This window comes from Vanrija pseudolonga, chromosome 3, assembly GCF_020906515.1.
Source record: "Vanrija pseudolonga chromosome 3, complete sequence".
NCBI classification, from domain to species: domain Eukaryota; kingdom Fungi; phylum Basidiomycota; class Tremellomycetes; order Trichosporonales; family Trichosporonaceae; genus Vanrija; species Vanrija pseudolonga.
Genome location: NC_085851.1, coordinates 885,247 through 904,281, shown reverse-complemented (window position 1 = coordinate 904,281; position 19,035 = coordinate 885,247). Strand labels below are relative to the sequence as shown.

General features: G+C 60.1%; 10 protein-coding genes across 11 annotated transcripts; 6 read left to right on the top strand and 4 right to left on the bottom strand.

The window, feature by feature from the left end:
• Positions 1-100: 100 nt before the first annotated feature.
• LOC62_03G003902 (uncharacterized protein) lies at positions 101-2,403 on the top strand (the record flags this gene model as incomplete). 2 transcript variants are annotated; one of them, XM_062770431.1, is given in 7 exon segments in its annotated part: positions 101-357; positions 397-947; positions 1,001-1,644; positions 1,681-1,821; positions 1,833-2,230; positions 2,287-2,320; positions 2,364-2,403. In XM_062770431.1, 5 exon segments carry the CDS (start codon positions 1,448-1,450, stop codon positions 2,401-2,403), a joined length of 810 nt encoding a protein of 269 aa, XP_062626415.1. In that variant the 5' UTR covers positions 101-357; positions 397-947; positions 1,001-1,447.
• A 785-nt stretch (positions 2,404-3,188) lies between these two features.
• Positions 3,189-4,349, top strand: LOC62_03G003901 (uncharacterized protein; the record flags this gene model as incomplete). The annotated part of the gene is made up of 1 exon (XM_062770430.1): positions 3,189-4,349. The coding sequence occupies one exon, from the start codon at positions 3,189-3,191 to the stop codon at positions 4,347-4,349; it is 1,161 nt and encodes a 386-aa protein (XP_062626414.1).
• A 458-nt stretch (positions 4,350-4,807) lies between these two features.
• On the top strand, positions 4,808-5,983 carry LOC62_03G003900 (uncharacterized protein; the record flags this gene model as incomplete). The annotated part of the gene is made up of 1 exon (XM_062770429.1): positions 4,808-5,983. One exon carries the CDS (start codon positions 4,808-4,810, stop codon positions 5,981-5,983), a length of 1,176 nt encoding a protein of 391 aa, XP_062626413.1.
• A 333-nt stretch (positions 5,984-6,316) lies between these two features.
• LOC62_03G003899 (uncharacterized protein) lies at positions 6,317-7,405 on the top strand (the record flags this gene model as incomplete). Its single annotated transcript, XM_062770428.1, has 1 exon — positions 6,317-7,405. The coding sequence occupies one exon, from the start codon at positions 6,317-6,319 to the stop codon at positions 7,403-7,405; it is 1,089 nt and encodes a 362-aa protein (XP_062626412.1).
• A 584-nt stretch (positions 7,406-7,989) lies between these two features.
• LOC62_03G003898 (uncharacterized protein) lies at positions 7,990-8,523 on the top strand (the record flags this gene model as incomplete). The annotated part of the gene is made up of 1 exon (XM_062770427.1): positions 7,990-8,523. One exon carries the CDS (start codon positions 7,990-7,992, stop codon positions 8,521-8,523), a length of 534 nt encoding a protein of 177 aa, XP_062626411.1.
• Positions 8,524-8,837: 314 nt separating this feature from the next.
• On the top strand, positions 8,838-12,976 carry LOC62_03G003897 (uncharacterized protein; the record flags this gene model as incomplete). The annotated part of the gene is made up of 4 exons (XM_062770426.1): positions 8,838-9,364; positions 9,458-9,847; positions 10,313-10,938; positions 11,940-12,976. The coding sequence occupies 4 exons, from the start codon at positions 8,838-8,840 to the stop codon at positions 12,974-12,976; spliced, it is 2,580 nt and encodes an 859-aa protein (XP_062626410.1).
• A 134-nt stretch (positions 12,977-13,110) lies between these two features.
• Positions 13,111-13,713, bottom strand: LOC62_03G003896 (uncharacterized protein; the record flags this gene model as incomplete). Its single annotated transcript, XM_062770425.1, has 1 exon — positions 13,111-13,713. One exon carries the CDS (start codon positions 13,711-13,713, stop codon positions 13,111-13,113), a length of 603 nt encoding a protein of 200 aa, XP_062626409.1.
• A 188-nt stretch (positions 13,714-13,901) lies between these two features.
• Positions 13,902-14,552, bottom strand: LOC62_03G003895 (uncharacterized protein; the record flags this gene model as incomplete). Its single annotated transcript, XM_062770424.1, has 1 exon — positions 13,902-14,552. The coding sequence occupies one exon, from the start codon at positions 14,550-14,552 to the stop codon at positions 13,902-13,904; it is 651 nt and encodes a 216-aa protein (XP_062626408.1).
• A 367-nt stretch (positions 14,553-14,919) lies between these two features.
• On the bottom strand, positions 14,920-16,754 carry LOC62_03G003894 (uncharacterized protein; the record flags this gene model as incomplete). The annotated part of the gene is made up of 3 exons (XM_062770423.1): positions 16,497-16,754; positions 16,135-16,430; positions 14,920-16,086 (listed from the first exon to the last, which is right to left on the bottom strand). The coding sequence occupies exons 1-3, from the start codon at positions 16,684-16,686 to the stop codon at positions 14,920-14,922; spliced, it is 1,653 nt and encodes a 550-aa protein (XP_062626407.1). The 5' UTR covers positions 16,687-16,754.
• Positions 16,755-17,278: 524 nt separating this feature from the next.
• On the bottom strand, positions 17,279-18,704 carry LOC62_03G003893 (uncharacterized protein; the record flags this gene model as incomplete). The annotated part of the gene is made up of 2 exons (XM_062770422.1): positions 18,436-18,704; positions 17,279-18,384 (listed from the first exon to the last, which is right to left on the bottom strand). Exons 1-2 carry the CDS (start codon positions 18,482-18,484, stop codon positions 17,279-17,281), a joined length of 1,155 nt encoding a protein of 384 aa, XP_062626406.1. The 5' UTR covers positions 18,485-18,704.
• Positions 18,705-19,035: the final 331 nt, after the last annotated feature.

The window sequence follows — 19,035 nt, the reverse complement described above, 5'->3', positions numbered from 1 at the left end:
AAACAAGGGCAGCTGATCGGCGGTGACGTCATGGGGGTCGACGAGTGGACCACAAAAGTGGAGGTCCCACCTTCCTCGTTGCCCACGAAATCCGGCTCCACGAAAGTTCAGGCGGTCAAAGCTCGCTGGCTTTCTTGCCACCACAATTACACCAACAAACTCGACATGTCCACTGCTAACAACGTGCCCGGGGCCGACGACATACACTCCACTCTGCATGAAGACCTGGATGAAACAGACAGACGACGAGGACGACGAGATCACCGACGACAAGCAGTGGACCGCAGGCGACTTTGCCATCGTCTCCTCGGACAATGTGCGCTTCCACATCGACCGTCACTACCTGATGAGTGCGAGGTGAGTGACATCTCAGCGACACCCACCTGACAACCCCAGCTCGGTCTTCCGCGACATGCTATCTGTCGGCGGACCCGGTGGCGACGCGGGCCAAGTACACCTCACCGACCGCTCGATCGAGACGGCGGTCGTCATCGGCAGCTTCCTGCGGCTAGTCACGACCGCCGAGCTGGGTTTCTTCCCCTGGGAGACAGTCAAACTCGTCAATCTCGCGCGCTTTCTGCTCAAGTTTGACTGCTCAGCGGCCGTCAAGGTCCTCGTCCTCCTCGCGCAGGAGAAGATCACGGCCCGCAAAACGAGCAAGATCTACCTCTGGGTCCTCGGCGCGGCGATCGACGACCCCGACCTGTGCGTCAACGCCATGACGAATGACAGCTTGACGGCGACCTGGACGGGCGAGAACGAGTTCGACACGGACGCGACCAGGTGCCAGGTCAAGGGCAACGTGTTCAACCCGCAGGCGCTGTCGTTCACGTGGTGGTCGATCATCCCCGGCGAGTACCTCTGGGCTCTGAACCGCGCGTGGGCTATGGCGGGGAACACCAAGGAGCTGCCGGTCAAGTTCAAGGAGCTGCTCACGGCTGCTAAAGGTGCGTGGTGGCCGCGATGGAGCTCGAACTGCGACTGATGACGCATCGTGCAGCTTGTGACACCTGACGGCGCCCAACTCGATCGCTACCCGTCCCACCAGTCGGCCCAACAACAGCCGCCCTGTGTTGTATGCACATAGACACCTCCGCATGAGCTCCCTCTTTGGTCGCCCGACATGTTTCGAAAATAGCAGGGGGCAGCAGCTACCTAGCCCCGGCGATGACATCACATCGCCAGCCCTTCGCCAACACTTCGCCAACACTTCGCCCACCCTTCGCCTGGTGATCACCACCAACATCGCCCACGAAACACCTCTTCGCCATCCATTATCCTCTCAACATCGCTGCATTCGCCCCCGCCATAGCCCACTATGCAACCACGTGACCTTCAGCACACGGAAACTTCCACGACAACACCCTGCCCCAAACACTGACACCCTCCCGCACCTGCAACTCTCACACCTTGAAACCACCTCTGCTGTCCAAGCCCATCCGCCGCCATGGCCGACCCATCTACCGTTAGTCTGTCGCCTGGCCGCTCCAAGCTTGGGAATGGGGTCAAGAGGGCGAGAGGCGAGTCGGAAGCCGCTGTTCCTGTGATCAAGGATCACCCGGTCTGGAACAAGGGTGACTTTGCGCTCATCTCAGCCGACAATGTACGCTTCCGAATCGACCACCATTACCTTCTGAGCGCCAGGTAGGTTCTCCATCCCCGCCCAAGCTGACCACCCAGCGTCTTCTTCCGCGACCTGCGTGACGTTGCGTCCAATGTCAACGAGTTGGGCGAGCTGGTGCTCGACGACCCCATCATCGAGACCGCCCCGACCGTGCACAACTTCCTCGTCGTCATCACCCAGGGATACATCTCGCCTCCGTACGACGAAGCCGAGACGCTCGTCCCCTCGGTCTCTTCTTCCGCAAGTACCTCTGCGTAGCGGGCATGAACATCCTCGAGGGGTACATCAAGCGCAGCATCGAGACGGACAAGCAGCGCTCGATCGAGTGCTTCGTCATCGCTGCGGCCCTCGACAACCTTAGCTTGTGCCTCGACGCGATCGAGCACCACGACGGCACCTTCCCGAGCGAATGCGCAGATGCGGACGGGCAGGGCCCGCTCGGGTACATCCCCGGCAGCGACACGTACAGCCCCCAGAACCTTCCGTACGCGTGGCGCACGTACATGCCGGCCGAGTATCTGTGGGCCCTGCACCGCGCTTGGGCTGTGGCGAAGGACACGCCGCAGATGATGAGCACGTTCCGCGACTTGGTGCGGAGTGTCAGGGGTGGGTGGGGGTTTGGGCCTCCAGCGTCAACAGCGAGACGACTGACAACTTGTAAGAATGGGACAAGAAAAATGCGACGTCAAGGGATGGGTGAGTTACTGGGCTGGCGGGCGGACCTCTGACGGCTATGCAGCCGCGCCGAGATTTGCGAGTTCTACGTGACGGAGCTGTGAAGGCATCGGGTGTGGCCATTCTAGGGGAGTGGAAGTCATAGACCACCGGGAGAAGCGTATGCAGTGGAGCGACGGACGACAACGATGTAGCAGGTTCCGGTGTCTCCTTGATGTCGCGCCTCACAGCCAACATTAGCCTTCATCAGGAGTGGCCATGGTCACGTCATGCGCCGGAGCGCCTGGCGATGCCATTGTGCACACGGACACTCTGTGCCAAGTGTAACCCGCATCCACTGGATACCTGGATCACAGCGTCTGACAGGCATACAGGCTGTCTACCTGATTCCAGCTCTTCTCTTGTTGGCGGGGTGTATGCCTGTTCATTTGCTCCCAATATTAGGAATATTTCTATTCAGGCCATTGAACGCGCCGCCTCGGCTTTCGGAGTTTGTATTGCCCCCGTTGTAGTGGGCATTTCAAGTTGATATCGAATGATGTCTGGCTCCTCTTGCATAACCTCCTCACACACTTTGCAAGGTTACATCCGCCGCTGCCCGTGCATGTCGTGGCAAGACAGTGGACAGCCTTGTCGAGGCAGTACCACCTCGCCACACTGTGGGGTACGCCGAGTGGAGGCGGGGCGCTTAGACCACCCACATGGGGGCGCGCACAGAGAACTGTGGTGTCGTCGGCTTCCGCTTCGGTCCAGTCAACTTTGCTCAACCGGCACTCTAACAACCTCCACCACACCACCATCCCGCCTCCCCCTCCCATCCCCTCGGCCCATTCTTGATATCCATCTTCTCGCCCAGCCGCCTCTCACCCCGCCGCTCTGCCCTGTCAGCATGGCTCGGCGCCGCCGCGCACACGCGCAGGACAACACCCCCACCCCCAAGGTCACGATCCCGCACTCGGCCTTCCCATACCTCATCGACCTCATCTTCGACGCCGCCGACCGCAGCACCCTCCTCGCGTTCCGCGCAACGAGCCGTGACTTCCAGGATCGCGCAGACGCCGTACTCCTCCGCCATATCTCCATCAAGGGCCCGCAAGAGATCCCCACTATCGGCCGCGACCGGCGCCGACACGAGTTCTATGACGGCAACGGCCTGAAGGCACCCATCCGCCCCCTCGAGGCTACCGTCTCAAGAGGCGACTTCACGTCGTTCGGCGACAGAATCGAACGCTGGTGCAGGAGGGAGACGGGCCTGAAGCATGTGCAGATTGTCGATATCCCCCACACATTCCATTTCTTGTACGCCTTTGATCTCCCCGCACTCAAGTATGTGCGGGTGCATCACACCGACAACCATCTCGACGACGACAAGGAGAAGGCCTTCGAAATCAGCTTTCTCCCCCTGACGACGCAGACTCTGGTTACGTTTGGGCGATATCTCCCGCGCAACGCGCCAAATACGCGCAGCAACGCGATCACCTTCCCATACGTCGAACCGGTACCGCCCCAGACTGTGGTGGTGAACCTCCTTGCAGGCAGCATGTCGGACCCGACATCCCTAAATGTCAACTTCTACTCGGCAGCCTGGAAGGACGTGACCAACCTTGTCTTCATCTTGTCGCCTGACTTCTTCCGCATGACGACGTGCACCGCGTACAGGATCATGATGCCATGGCTCATGTTGTCAAACCAGCTCCGTCGCCTCCTCACAATCGTCCGCTCCACGCCCGGCTCATGTCACTCGGTCACACTTGTGGGGGCGGCTGAGGCCCTGTTCAACACTGTTCAGGATCATGAGTCTTTGCCGGGTGAACACCCGGTAACGTCGCTACACGTCGGGAACCTCCTAGACTCGAACTTTTGGGAGGCGGAGGATGAACGGGACGATGTCGAACTCTACATAAGCAGCTTACTCGGTGTGGAGCGGATCATTGAGGTGATCAAAGAGTACAACGTCAAGGTGCTGTCACTTGAAGAGTACAAGGCCACTCGCACAGCCGACGAGTTTGAATTCGAAACGGAGCTGCCCTCCTCGGCAGATGTCGCCTGAGATTGGGAGCTGGGCACCCAAAGTCAGTCGGGCGGCTGTAGCAAGGCAGCTTCATATGCGTATGGAGGAGTGAGTAAAGCCATGGGTGCATTGGCAAGTTGCCACTGACAAGTTTACTGGTATGCTGAGCATCTGCGTTGTACGGGAGCAGGGCGATGCAAACGGTGCACGGACGCTTCTGGGCATGCTGCCTCTGCGTGTGGCCACCTGTGAGACGACTGCAGTCCAGTCAACTGTGTGTTGTGCCACTCCGTTGAGTCTCGTCTTCCTCCGCTCAACCTCTCTATCGGTACTTCTTCCTCTCTTCCACTCTTCCTTTCTTCCTCTCGTCCTCCCATCCTCTTGACTCGACACCTCACAACCCCCTCATCACCGCACAACCACCTCGCATACATCACCACCTCGCCTACACCGCTCTCGCGACCCTCACCTCCCTGCACTGCACTGCACCACCCACAATGGCTCGCCGCCGTCGCCCCCCACCGCCCGACGACACACCTGCCCCCAAGGTTGCCATCCCCGAGAGCTCCTTCCCTTACATCATGGACCTCATCTTCCAAGCGGCCGACCACAATACCCTGCTTGTCTTACGCACGATGAACCGCGACTGCCGAGAGCGTGCCGACGCCATCCTCCTGCGCCACATTGTCATCAAGGGTCAAAAGAACATGTTCGAACCCCGCCTCGACCGCCTCGGGTACCAATTCTTTGAAGTGGACGGGTGCCGAGCTCGCATTCGTCCCTTCCAAGCCATGCTATCGAGGCAGGACATGACTGTATGGGCCGACCGGGTCCACCGCTGGTCCAAGAAAGAGACGGGGCTCAAGCATGCCCAAGTCGTCGACATTGTACACACCCTGCGCGACGTCTACGGCTTCGAGTTACCATCACTCAAGACCATCCGTGTACATCACACACGAGACGTTCAGCTCCACGAACAGCTCAGGTTCACCATTTACCGTCTTCCCCCAACTACCGAGCAAGTAGTCACCTTTGGCCACCACTTCCCAGTCAACCTCCCCCGCAAGGGCCAGCACTGGTTCTCAAGTGTCGACGACCCACACTTCACGCACAGCATCGATTCCGTGATCATCAATATCCTCCCGGGTGGATTCAGCAACCCGCTCCTCCACACCAACGAGTATATGGACTGGGAGAACGTTAGCAACGTCCGCGTCGTCCTGTCCCCCGACTTTTGCCGCCGCCAGGACGAAGACCGCTTTAACTGGCTCGACCCTTGGTCTCTTTTCGCCTGCGAGCTCCGATCTCTCCTCGTGAAGGCGGCAATGGACAAGAAGACCACAGGATCTTTGACCCTTGTCGGTGTCGCTGATGCTTGGTTCAAGACGACCGACTGCATGAAGCTAGGGAGGGATTTGAGGAGGGTGATGGATCCGCAGGACGTCCTTTGCCCCGGCTTCTGGTACGCCAATGGCGACATCATGCTGCAGAAGATTCATGATCTGGTCAGCCTCGGCAGTCTCATCCGCGTCGTTGAAGACTACAAGATCACCGTTCTGTCCCTCGACCAGTACCGCGCGACTCGAACCCCCGCCGAATTCGAAGTTGAAACCGTCCCCAATGCCTTCCTCCTTGCGGCCTCGGAAGCTGCAGAGATTGAGGACTACTATTGACAGGCCGGCAAAGTCGCTCTATCGTCTGGTAGGGCAGGTGTGCTAGCGCAGAATGCATAGATGTGTATGTTCCAATTGTCTCTACGAGAACCACAGCCTGCCTGGAGGATTCAATTTTGCAGTGCATTGCTAGGTGGCGGGGGCTAGGTGGCGGGGACGCGAACACCGCACCCAAGCCGGATGGAGGTCTGTGCGTCGCATTTGACATTATCAGTCAACCCACATCTTCTGTCTTCCTTTCTCACATGCTCTCTCTCACTCCACAACGTCCTCACTCTCACCCAACAACCCCATCCTCACACGAACCCACACGCAGTGCATCTACACCAAAGGATGCCCGGTGCCTCCTCCTTGCCCATGGCGATAGACCACACTGCCTTCCCCGAGATAATTGACGCAATCCTCAACGACTCGGCTCGTGACGCTCTCCTCAGCTTCCGCGGCGCCAGCTCCTACTACCTCGAGAAGATAAACGCTCAGCTGTTCAAGCACGTCTGCATCGTTTGCGTGGACAGCAAGCCCATCGACAACACCTCGGAGCTTCAGCGTCACACCTTCCTCCTCCTCGACGTCGACGGCGAGAGGCTTCCCATCTCCCACTTCACCGTGGACGAGATTGACGACGACAATGAAACTCCCAAGGCCCACTGGCGCGGCCGACACCGTGGAATGACGAAACACATTGTCGTCAAGCTCCTTCATTACGTGCAAGTTGTCGACTCGCCGATAACCTTCCCTCGCTGCAACAATGTCGACATGCCCAACCTGCGCGTCACACGCGTCTACGACGAGGACACAGAGGAACTTCCCTGGTCGTACTACCAACCTCCCGCCGACACGATCGTCATGTGGGCTTCTCAGCTCCCACTCGCCCCACCAGTCTATGACAACGACCCGAGTCTCGTGTTTCACCACGTCATCCGTCACGTCGTGATCAACGTGTCGATCGGGGAAGCGTGCCGCGACGCCGACCCCTTCTCTGATTTCAAGGCATCATGGCGTCTTCCCAAGGTCATCATCATCGTCACACCCAAGTCACCCATCAGCCTGTACGACTGGTCTTTCGTTTCCCAGAACCTCATCAGGTTTCTTAAGGTCGCAGGTCAAGGACGAACGGAGAGCGCGGTTCAAATCGTCGGCCTCGCAGAGGCCCTCCGGCAGACGTACTCCCTGCTCGTGCCGGCCATCGACCTGGAGGCGATGACCGCTGGCAGCCTTTATGACCTTATGAAAGGTTGCCATTGGCTCGTCGCGCTTTTAGGCAACGAGCCTGAGGCACACGTCCCGATCCTGCTGCGAGAGCTCTTCGAAACGCTCGAGCAGTTCAGTGTCCCCTGCATGGAGCTCCCCGACTACAAGAAGACCCTCACCACCGACGAAATCGCTACGCAGCTCATTCCCAACAGTTTCATTGAGTTGTAGACTCTCTCTCTGTCTTTCGTACCGGCCAAGTCTGATCAGAGCGTCCGCCTCCGCTCTACAGTTGGCCAACTGCAGACGTTGAGAACCTCCAATCATCCCATCATCAGTACATCAGCATGCACATCGTCGACCGCTGTCTCTACCACACATGTGTTGAAGGCGGAGCTCCGCTCTCTCCTCGAGAGTGTGGCGATGGACAAGGAGGCAGCCCGTTCTGTGACACTCGCTTGGCTGAGGCTTGGTTCAAGACGACAGTCAGCATGAAGTTGCGGCAGGATTTGACGGTGGCGATGAGCCCGCACGAGGTGGTTGTGTGTCAATCCAAGTGTGCCTACTAGCCACGAGCACTGTTTACATCACTGAGTGGACAGGGCTCAGGCTGCAGTGTCGGTGAGAGTGGAGCCGTCTTCCCTTGTCTTCCTTGTCTTCCCTTGTCTTCCTTGTCTTCCTTGTATTCCTTGTATTCCTCGCCTTGCACGCCTTCCTCGTCTTCCTTATCCTCTTCCTTTGGCCCCCGCGTCTCTGTCTCGTCATCCACCATCTCTCATCCACCCATCCACCTACCAACCTATCAAATCGCAACGATGACCTCCATCGACCCCACAGAGGCGCTCGCTGCCCAAGTTGGTCGCCTCGCCCTCACCACAGCCCCGTCCCCAGCAATCGACCACGCGTTCCTCCCGCACGTCTTTGACAAGATCTTCCAACACCTTCCTCGCGCGTCACTCCTCGCTCTTCGCCCAACTAGCCGGGCAATGTTCGCGCGCGTCAATACCCAGTTCTTCACGCACGTCGCGATCCGCGCATCGCGCTCCCTTCGCCCGGTCATCGTCCCCGGCCGTTTCGGTCTCGCCATCTGGCTCAAGACCTTTCTACTCGTCGACCTCGAGGGCCAGCGGCTGCCCATTTCACCCTTTGTCCCGTCCACCTACGACACAGCCAGCACAAACACGGACTGGCTCGATACTTTGGTGCCCATGGGCCCTGCTCGCCGCCAGGCCCTCCTCGATCTCATTCGAATCGTCGAGTATCCCGAGGAACTGCCCTCGTGCGTGCCAGTTGAGCTGGCAGTTAGTCGCACCTGCCGCGTGGTCAAAAGGGACAGGGCCGTCCAATGATCCGCCTCCAGTCTACTCCCGGCGACATGTCGTCGAGAACTTCCAAGCAGCAGACTTCAGTACCTCTGTATGTATGTACATATCGCATGAAGCCAATCGACTGCTTCCCCGAAGACACATAGTCTGAACGGGATTGGTGCAGAAGATGTGCGGGTGCGCAGGCGCCGGCGGTGCGACTAGGATTGGCGCCGCGTGTGCGTACCAGGCACCCTGATGCGAGGGCTCACTCGTCTTATAAAAGACACTGACACGGCCGACACTCAGCACTTCACCAACCTTCCACAGTCATCACTTCACCTCAACTCACCCCCAACATGTTGTCCCCCGCAAGCACGACAACCAACAACCCTGCCGCGGGCATCGACCACGTCAGCTTCCCCGACATAATCGACAGGATACTTCTCCACTGCGACCGCGAGGCAGTCTTCATGCTTCGCAGGCCGGAGAACTCAAACAAGCTGATGTACGACCTCATCAACAAGCGCCTGTTTCGACACGTGGCCATCATCCGCGTGCACGAGAACGTGCACTACAAGCCCAAGGTGGAGACGTTCCAGATTGTCGACGTCGACGGCCGCCGCCGGCTCCCCATCCCGCCGTTCAAGTGCTACGACGAGGACTTGGCCAAGCGCAACAAGGATTTCAATCTCACGACACGGTGGGACTTGAAGAGCATGAATATGCTGGAGGATCGACGCGATGACTTCCTTCGACTCGTCCGCATGGTCGACACGAACAGTGCGTTTCCGCGTTGCGTCAACATCCGGTTCCCGCGCCTTGACGCCGCGAGGATCTTCCACAATTCGACCCACAAGACTGAGTTCACTCTGGCCGAAAACCAGTGGGACAATGCGTCCTTCCATCCTCTCGCGCGAACAGTCGTGCTCTTCGGTACTTGCCTGCCTCGCAAGCCCCCGGTGACCCACACTCGCAGCGAACTGCACCGAAGCAGGATGGTCATCCGGTTCCTTGACGCCTCGCCGTTTCAAGCCCACAGCGGCCCCTTTGACACGGCATCGCACAACGTGGGCCACCTCGACATCATCCTCTCGCACCACTTCCGCTCGTTTGATGCCCTCGACTCGCTCCCCAGGTTTCTCAAGGCTGCGTGTGGCGGTGGAACTGTGCACAACGTCCGCCTCGTCGGGGTGCTAAAGTACATTCGCCCATTCTACGCACGTATCAACTTCGGGCTACATAAAATGGTCAAGTCGTACACCGTCGAGGACTTTGTCACTCGGACGATTTGGAGCAAGGAGGAACCGGCACGGCTCGCCGCCGGTCGCGCCGCCCTCTTCGAGGCGATTGACGCGTACCAGGTGGCGTGCGTGTCGCTGAGGGAGTACAAGGCGAGCTTGACGCCCGCTGATCGAGCGGCCATATGGGCTCCCAACTCTTATGAGTGACAGGGAGAAGTCGTGAGTCGAGGTGAGGCTCAAGACCGGCCCTAGGGGTGAGTCCTGGGTGGCCCCACACCTCCCTGTCCGCCCCCAGTCTGTAGAGGCGTGTCCTGTTTGAGATGAACTAGCTGCGAATGCGAGAAGGATCAACACTGTCGAATGCATGGAGGTGTCGTCGATGTGTACCAGTGTAGATGCAGACCCGGTTGGGGTGTATGCGAGGGCACTGCACGTGCGAGTGGGATTGGCGCCTGTCGTGTGTGTGCGAGAGGACAGGGTTGACGCCATGGATCTGCCCTCCTATAAAAGCCGTGCACAGAACCCCTTTCACCTTGACACACTCTCTTCCTCACTCAACCTCCCAAACCGTCTTCTCATGGCGGCCCCAGCCAACGTAGCACACGGGACGCCCCCGTCGTCATAGATCATACGGGCTTCCCCGAGATCATTGACACGATTCTCGACGCCTGCGACCATGACGGCCTCCTGCATTTCCGCGCCGCCAGCCGAGCCTACTACGACAGGATCAACCGCCGTCTGTTCAACCACGTCGCCATCGTCCTCAAGCACGAGAACTACAACGTCTACCCCGAAGTGCGGACCTTTCACCTCGTCGACCTCGAGGGCAGGAAGCTCCCCATCCCGCCGTTCAAGGCGTATGGCATGGGCTTCCCTGGACATATCAAGACGCGCTGGGCGACTGAGCAGCTCAAGATGCTCTTGGACGACCGTGCTGCTGTCTTGCCGCTCATTCGCACCCTCGACATACAAAGCACGTTGCCGCCCTGCATCCGTATCGGCCTTCCGCCTCTGCGTGCCGTGAGGATATTCCACAATGGCATTTCGGAGGCGGTCCAAGACGACATCCGCACCAATCCTTGGAACAACGCATCATACCATCCGCCCGCCAACACAGTGGTCATGTTCGGCGCATGCATCCCCACTGCCGCACCGAACACCGGGCACCTTCGCCCGCTCAAGCCCTACAAGATCATCATCCGTTTCCTCGATGCCGGTGTATTCCAACACCACCCCGTACACTTCGACCATTCGTGGCGTTCGGTACCCGATATCGCCATTGTCTTTTCCGATCACCTCTCCTTGGACGCATGCCTATACTCCTTGTCGCTCTTCTTGTATGCGGCTTCTGATGGGCAGCCGAGCAGGGTAAAACTCGTCGGACTGCAGGAGTATCTCCGCGACGCCTACAAGAAGGCCGTGCCCGGCGCCGACCCGACGGATATCGAGTCCTGCTCGATACGAGATCTTCTCACACGTGATGATTGGAACGACGAGGATGAAGGCCACCGAGAGCTTCGCTCGTGGCTTTGGGACGCAATTGAGGTCATTCAAGTCTCGTGTTGGTCGATTCAAGAGCACCAAGACACCTTGACTGAGCACGAGAAAACGGCGATGAGCACGCCAAACGACCTCCTCAGCGACATGGAGTAGGCGGTCCGTAGCACAGTCTACTCGTATGTAGAGCAGATGGCCAGGCCAGATTGGTCCCTGGTGGAGGTATGCAAGCTGTGCACGGTGTGACTCGCAATTCGGCTCCGCTGCAGTCGTCTGGTGGCAAAAAACACTTTGTCAACGACATAACAGGCGCAAGTGAGAGTGTACCGTCAAGAGGGCGCGCGCTTGCTCGACGCTTCAACGAGCATGCACAACTTGGCGTTAGGCGCGCGCGGCACTCGCACCGCTGTGCGAGCTGCAGTGTGTGGTCGCGCCAGAAGCGGGTGATGGCGGTGTAGTCGTCGTTGTGGGCGGCGCTGCGCCCTCCTTTGCTCGCGCCGCCCTCTCCCAACTCGACACACACAAATATCAGCCAACACTGCGTTGCTTCTCTCTTTCTCACTTCAACTCATCATCACTACTGCTAACTACACCTTCCCCCACCCACCATGCTGCTGTACCCACCCAGCACCCCGGTGATCCAAGCATTGTCATCCCCTCCGTCACCTCCGGCTTCCCCGCCCGCCTCGCCACCGACCGGCCCCGTGCTACCCCGCGAAGTCATCGATGTCATTGTCGGCCTGGCACCCCGCGACGCGTTGCTGAGCCTCCGCCCGGTGTGTCACTGGCTCAAGACTGAAGTCAACAAGCAGCTGTTCTACCACGTTACCATCAAGGCTGGCAAGGAGACGATCAACGACCAGGACGGTGTCAAGGTGCAAACGTACTTCTTCACCGACACGGACGGCAAGCGCCTCCCACTCTCGGCGTTCCAGCTCATCACCCCGACCACTGGCAGACGCCGCAGATCCGTGTTCCATTGGTCGCCCGACGAGTACATGAGGCCCAAGAAGCGCGCTCAGGCAATGCACAACATCCGCGTGGTCGACTATCCCATGGAGCTCGCGCGCCGCCGTGACCTCACCTTTGGCGGTCTCACAACCGCACGCGTCTTCTTCGACGACACGACCCCGTACTCCAAGTTGACGGGTATCTGGGTGCAAGGCACCGACACGATCGTCATTACCGGGCACCATATCCTTCGGTCGCCGCCCGAGCTGTACAACCGTGGACCGGCACCGTCCAGAACTAGACCGACTTGCACCGCAGTCCTCAACGTCACCCCCCGATCCCCCCACTACTGCAGCGGCCACGCCGAAGCATACTCAAAGGACTGGGGCAACTTCAACCTCGTGGTCATCCTCTCGCCCTGCACTTTTGTTACGAACGGCGCCTTCGCCTCCATGTGCTTTGCTCGCCAGTTTGTCGACTTTGTCGACGCCGTTCGCAAGTCGGTCAACCAAGCCTCCATCACCCTGGTCGGCGTCCAAGAGTTCCTCCAGGCCACCCTTCATTCCGTTGGAGGCTCCTCCAAGCGCAAGCTCGAGCTCGGCCGTCTCCTCGGGGCGGAGGCGTGGGAGGAATGCTCAGAGGAGCACAAAGCTCGTATCGAACTCATGACCCCCGAGCTCGCACGCCTGGGCGTCGCGATCGACCAGCATGATGTCGTTTGCAAGACACTCCTTGAGTACAAGGGTGAGCTCACGACCGAGCAGGCAAACCTCCAGTTGTCCGGCAACATCTCCCCTTCGGCCTGATCTTCTCATCTGTCCTGCATTCCATTTGGGCCGCTGTGCCCCACTCTTCTGTTGCTCGTTTGATATGTATCGATTCAATGAACCTCAACTGAGCGCCGCCAGGTTCCATCTCTAGCTGCTGAACCACTGTGTATCTATCTCCCTCCCGAAACCGGAACGGTCTCGGCCTGAAACAGCTCGTCACCGACCCTCTGACGATAATCCAGAGGGCCGACAAGCTCCAGAGCTCCGAGAAGCTCATCGAGGTCACCCCCAGAAGGCAAGCTGGTCGGCGGAATGCCAAGCTCGGCAGCCATCTCCACTTCAGCTATGAACTGAACACCCAGTCCGCGCTCCACCTCGTAGCGCAAGTCGGCCAGAGCGTCATCGAGAGGCCCAACGACAATGACCTTGGGCCTCATGCCGGTACGCCACATGCCCGTGAAGAGCACCCGCAGGAAGATTGTGGCCCAAGAGGGCGCCTTGTCCTGCGCCCCAGCATGGGCGGGGAAGTGGAGGACGACCTCGCGCACCGAAGAGGGGACGGTTAGGCCGGTCGGCGTGGGGACGGTCTCGATGCTGGACGGGTAGGTCACCACGAGGCGGCGCGTACCGGGGGCTACGCCGAGGTGGGCGTCGTCCTCTGCGGCGCGGGTGGGGAGGAAGAGCACGACCGTGTCGGCTGCGGGTGCGGTCGAGCTGGCGTAGGCGGTGAGCTGGGTGAGCTTGAGGTGTCTGCACTCGTGCCGGTGCGACATGGTGACAGTGTCGTGCAGAGTAAGTGTTCAGAGGAACAATGCCGGCGTGGAACGGGCGCTGGGTGAGAAGTGCACTTGGCGCGCTCGCACCGGCCGAGAAGCAAGGAAGCACGGATGGGGCAAACCATAAGCACCTGTCACACGGTGCATCGACACAACAGCGGCGCACAGATGATACAGAGCGAGCCCTAACGATCCCTCAAGGGCACCGACGGCGCCGTCACGGCCGTCACGAGCCGGTCGCCGAGCCTGCGGCGATACTCGCCCGGCGTGATCACCTCGACGAGCCTGACGAGGTCGTGCACCTCGAGTAGGGAGGTGTCGCGGCGCGCGGGAGCGCCGACATGGCGGAGGTATGACGCCTCGTCAAAGTGCGTCTGGACGGCCCGCACAATCGCGTAGTGGAACGCGTCCTCGGCGCCCTTGGCCTGGGGGTTCACGAGCCCGACGACCGCGATCTGCATGCTTGCGCGCGTGTGCCACAGGTGGACGAGAAGGTCGCGGAAGAAGGCGACCGCCCACGCTCGCCGTGCGTCGGCGCCGACCTCGTATGGCGGGCTGCAGAAGTAGAGCACGACGCGCGTCACCGACGACGGGACGACGAGGCGCTCTAGCGCCGGCGCGGTAGCGGCCTCATGCACCACCACAAGCGTGCGCGTGCCGGGCGCCGCGTCGATGATGGTGCTCGGCAGGCTGGCGAGCGGCGGGAGGAAGCGCACGACGGTGTGCAGCCCGGGCTCGAGCGGCGCGGTCATGACTGCTCGGCGGGACGCGGGGACCTGGACGACGCCGAGGTACTTGTAGTCTTGTCTCCAGCCGAAGGAGGCGCGCTGGCTCATGTTGAGGGGCGTGGGTGGGGTGTCAGGCGGGAAGGGGATAAGAGGAGGAGTCTGGTGGTGAGGATGGTTACATGAACAACTTTGCAATGTTCGGGGGGTCGCAGACAATAGGTTTAACGGTGGCCCGTGCTCTCGAGCAGTGCAACGCCTCGACGGTGAGTGCCTATTAGTGCCTGTGGCGGCGAGGAACAGTCCCATATCCAAGCACAACTCTCAGCTAAGTGGGACCAGACATCAGTGGCGGGGATTCCACGTCAGTGGGTGCAACCGACCTCGATGATACGCCGATGCATAGATGGAGTACACTCACGGACAAATGTTGAACGATGGAACATGTATATGAGGCGGCTACGCCTGGCGACGCGTCCTACTCGGGGACAGCCGACAGGTCCACCTTGGTCTCGAGGTCGTATGCCTCCCAGCCAATACTCGCGCGATAGACGCGGCGCGAGGAGAAGATGAGCTTGTTAGTCTCAGCCTTGATCTCCTCGACGTCAAGCAGCGGAGGGCGTGGTGGAGGCGAAGGTGAGCGGAACCGCTCTGGGATGTTGCCGTCGAGGTCGCGGAAGAAACGACCCATGTGCTGGTGGATCGAGAGCTGCGTGACCATGTCCTGGTGGGCACGGTAGACCTCGAGCATGCCAGACTGGTGTGGCGTTCCCGCATTTGGGCCCCAGATGTCTCTGGCCGTCACCTCCTCGCGGTAGGGCAAGCGGGCATCCTCTCTCTTGACTTCGGCCACGATGGCGTCCACCATCCAGCCCAGCACATCGCGAGGGACATTCTCCCACAGGGCGTCGTTGGCCCAGTCGATACCCACAACTGTGCACTTGATGCGCGTGTCCTTGGTGAGATTGTGGCGCACGACAGCAGCGAGCAGGGAGATGATGAACCGAGGTCCAGGTTGGAATTGGCCCCCGTGCGGGTCGTTGACATCCATAAAGCGTCGAATCGGCTCCATCAGACGCTCGTGTTCCGTGGAGGTCGTAACGGGCTGGCGGGTCGCCGATAGCGGAAAGTCGAGCGGCGAGAAGATGATGACAAGCTCTCGGAGCGACGTAGGGAAGAAGATTGGGTCTTTGAACACTGGGCGGCGTGGCCACGCCTTTTCGACAAAGTAGCGGATGTTGACCGTGAGGCGGGAGACGCCAACCGGCGGGATGATGGTGGGAAACTCGGTGCTTGGGGTGCATGCATCGTCCATGTAAGCGGTGGGCGTGAAGATGATGAGGCGCTCGGGCGAATTGACGTGACGGGGCACCGTGAAGACAGGGTACGACGCGTCGATAACCATACGGAGGACGATGACCTTTATGAGGTGAGCCTGGTACGGCTGCATGTCGACATGATCCATCTGCTCAAAGGGGTAGGTCGTGCGAAGCTTGTAGCGAAGAATGCGGTCCTTGACGTCCTCGGGGTCGTCGTCGACCCAGCCGCCCGTGACCATTGCGATAGTTCTCTCCTGCTGGCTGATCCTGAAGAGGTATGGCTCCATATCTTCAGTTGGGCGGTGCACGTCCAGCAAGCGACAGCCCTCCATTGCGCGTGCGGCGACCGGGTCGAATCCCACTCGAGAGCTCACGCCCAGTCCAATCGGGTGCCCCGTGTACCCCGAGACCACCGTGTCACTGTCACGGTTGTCGGCGGATATGACAAGGTGCGCGGTGAGCAGTCTGTTGGTGAGGAAGCAAAAGTTGCGCGACACACGGCGCATCGAGAGAAGGTCGCGGCGCGGGAGGAGCGATAGGATGCTGTCGTTGATCAAGGGAAAGCCGCTCCATGGGTCGAGAATAGGTGGGGGTGGGGTACTTGTTGCTATCGTGTCGGTTGAGGTTGACGCGGCGAGGGCCATGTCGACGTCGTCTTGGCTCGACATTGCTGGGTGATAAGATGAGATGATGGGCAAAACAGCGAGCGACGGGCGGCACGCTTTTATCCACTCACAAGGGCCAGCATCCATCGAGACATCGCTGTCCCACGCCTCGTCGTCGTCCCATACAGCGCCCGCCGCGCCCCCTGTACTCGCACCGCCGAGCGGCATACACAAACCGTTTGTTGTTGTGTGTGCCGCGGCGAGCCCGTCCCACGGCGGTGTCGGGGGTGCCGCAGGGTGAATGGGGATCGCGCTGCTCATAGCGTGCGTGTCGTCGCCGCAAGGGCTGCTTAGTGAGCTTGGATCGCCCCCGATGGGTGCTTCTCGAGCATTGATGAGGTGAAGAAGATCAAAAGAAACAAGGCCGACAAGTTGGACGCCGGATTCGGCGAGACAATGATGGTGTGCCCGCGCGCACTACGTCATCGACGGCGGACGGTTGTTTGTTCACCACTCGCACTTGCACTCACGCTCGCTCCCTATCAACCCCCGCGTAACACGCCGATATGCACCGGAGCGCTCGACAAGTTACGTACACGTAAACAAGTCACGTCACCTCCCACATGCACAGCGTCGTACTCGGCGGTCTGGACTGGTGGAAATGACGCAGGCCCGGATGTGACAGCGCCGACGCGGATGACCTCCACCACACCTGCGATCACGTCCTCGCCACGCATTACGTCCGGTGCATGTAAACAACTATACAGAACAGACCTATGTGAACCAAGGACCATGCCAAGCAGATACCAACTCCCAGCACGCATCCAGTCCCCTCGTGGAAGATGACGGCGCTGTCGTACCAGCCGGGCCTAAACGACTGGCACGCAGCGAGCTCCCTCACTCGCCCAAACTCCTATTCGGCCGTCTCGAGCTCGTACTCGCCCGGGCCGAGTGTCGAAGCGTAGTCGGACCGCGACATGATCTCAAACGTGTTGGCTACTGGCCCGGTCGCGAGGTCGTGCCCCTCGCAGTACTCTTGCACCTCGGACATGATGCGGCGGTTGACCTCGGCGCGCTTGGTGGACGCGGGCCAGCCGAGCCGCTCGGGCATGATCTCGTCGATGCCGACGAGCGTCACTTTGGCCGTGCGCGCCGAGTCCGCCATGTGTCGGATCGTCTCGAGCTGCAGCGTGGCGTTGCGCTCTGTGACCCAGTCGACGACGGGGCCGGGGAACCGCTGCGGCGGGGCCTTGACAGTCGCAGGGGCGTAGATGACGACAATGTCCCGGGTCGTCGGACGTACGGCGGGGTGCTCATCATACCAGTCACCCCACAACTGCTTGGGGTCGTACTTGACATTGATGACGACCTTTTCAATGTTTACCGGACGAGAGCCCCCCGAGTGGTCAAAGAAGACGAGGCGATCAACGCGCTTGTAGACCCCGCGCCAGGCGAGGTCGTCGAGAAAGACAAGCTTTCGTGGGCGGCCAGGCACGCTGTAGTGCCGTTGGAGGGTGAGGGCCTTTGTGCCGAGGTGCTTGAGGTGGTCAGGGAGCAACCTGACGGTATTAAGTTTACTAAAGCTCTGGTCGAACGGGTTGGGTGGCCCGCCACGGATAAAGTGGTTCATTATACTTGTCGTGCTCGCCACGTCGGCCACAAAGACGTGGGAGAGGAGTGCAGCGCGGCGGTCGCGCTCGGCCTGCGCCATGTCTGACGCGGCCGGCCGTCGCCACTCGGCATAGTCTTGTGCTGGGAAGCCTGGGATCTTGCCACTCGGCGAGGTGACATCGAACGAGAGCGCGACACCGACGACGGCGAACGGCCCCGCCTCGGACGCGTTGGCGACAAGGACGTGCTCAAAGAGCTGGCGGTCGACCTTGTCGCGCCACGCGGCGCAGGCGGTGCGGAGGGCGAGGAGGGAGCGGTGGTCCGCGAGCTGGAACACTCGGTCCACGAGGTGCGGGTATGCCATGCAGTCCAGCGCCAAGGGCGGGGCGCTTGGCCCTGCGTCTGGCGCTGCTTGTCAGTCAGCCATGCCCCGAGAAAGCTCGACTTCACCCCACTCACCAGAACTGCTGCGGCTCACCGCTGGCGGGCGGTCCGGCGTACTAGGCATGGTGGTGGTATCTGCTTGGCTGGGGTGGCGAGATACCGCTGTGCAACGCGTTATATCCGTGAGCGGCGCGAGGCGTCGGAGGTGTGAGGTGTGTGCAGCGTCGGGTGTGGCGAGCGGCGGTGGATTGCGCGATGGGCCGGACGGGGGCTGGATGCGTCGTCGTCGCACAAGACATGGACTGATGATATAAGGGCCAGGCTGGCTTCGTACTTTTTCTGCGTACTTTTTTTCGGCGCCATCCTCGGTTTGCACGCTTGACGTCAGAAATGAGTACTGCTTGGGAGTCACTGGCGAGATAAGCTGGCTTGATGCCCGGGGACAGAGGTGGAGTCGGGGAGTACGCGCCGCGAGGAGGGGGGGTCGAACATTGCCCATGATGCAATCGAAGCCCGCGGTGGAGATAACATTTAGGCGAGCAAGTAGCCACTCGGTCTCAGCCACCGCGTCAGTCGGGTGAGTAGGCTCGCTTCGTGCGCTCATCACTCCATTTGGTGCAATGGCCCATGTGCGGAGCTATGCACGTTGTCAATGTTGTCAGCAGAAGTGCACAA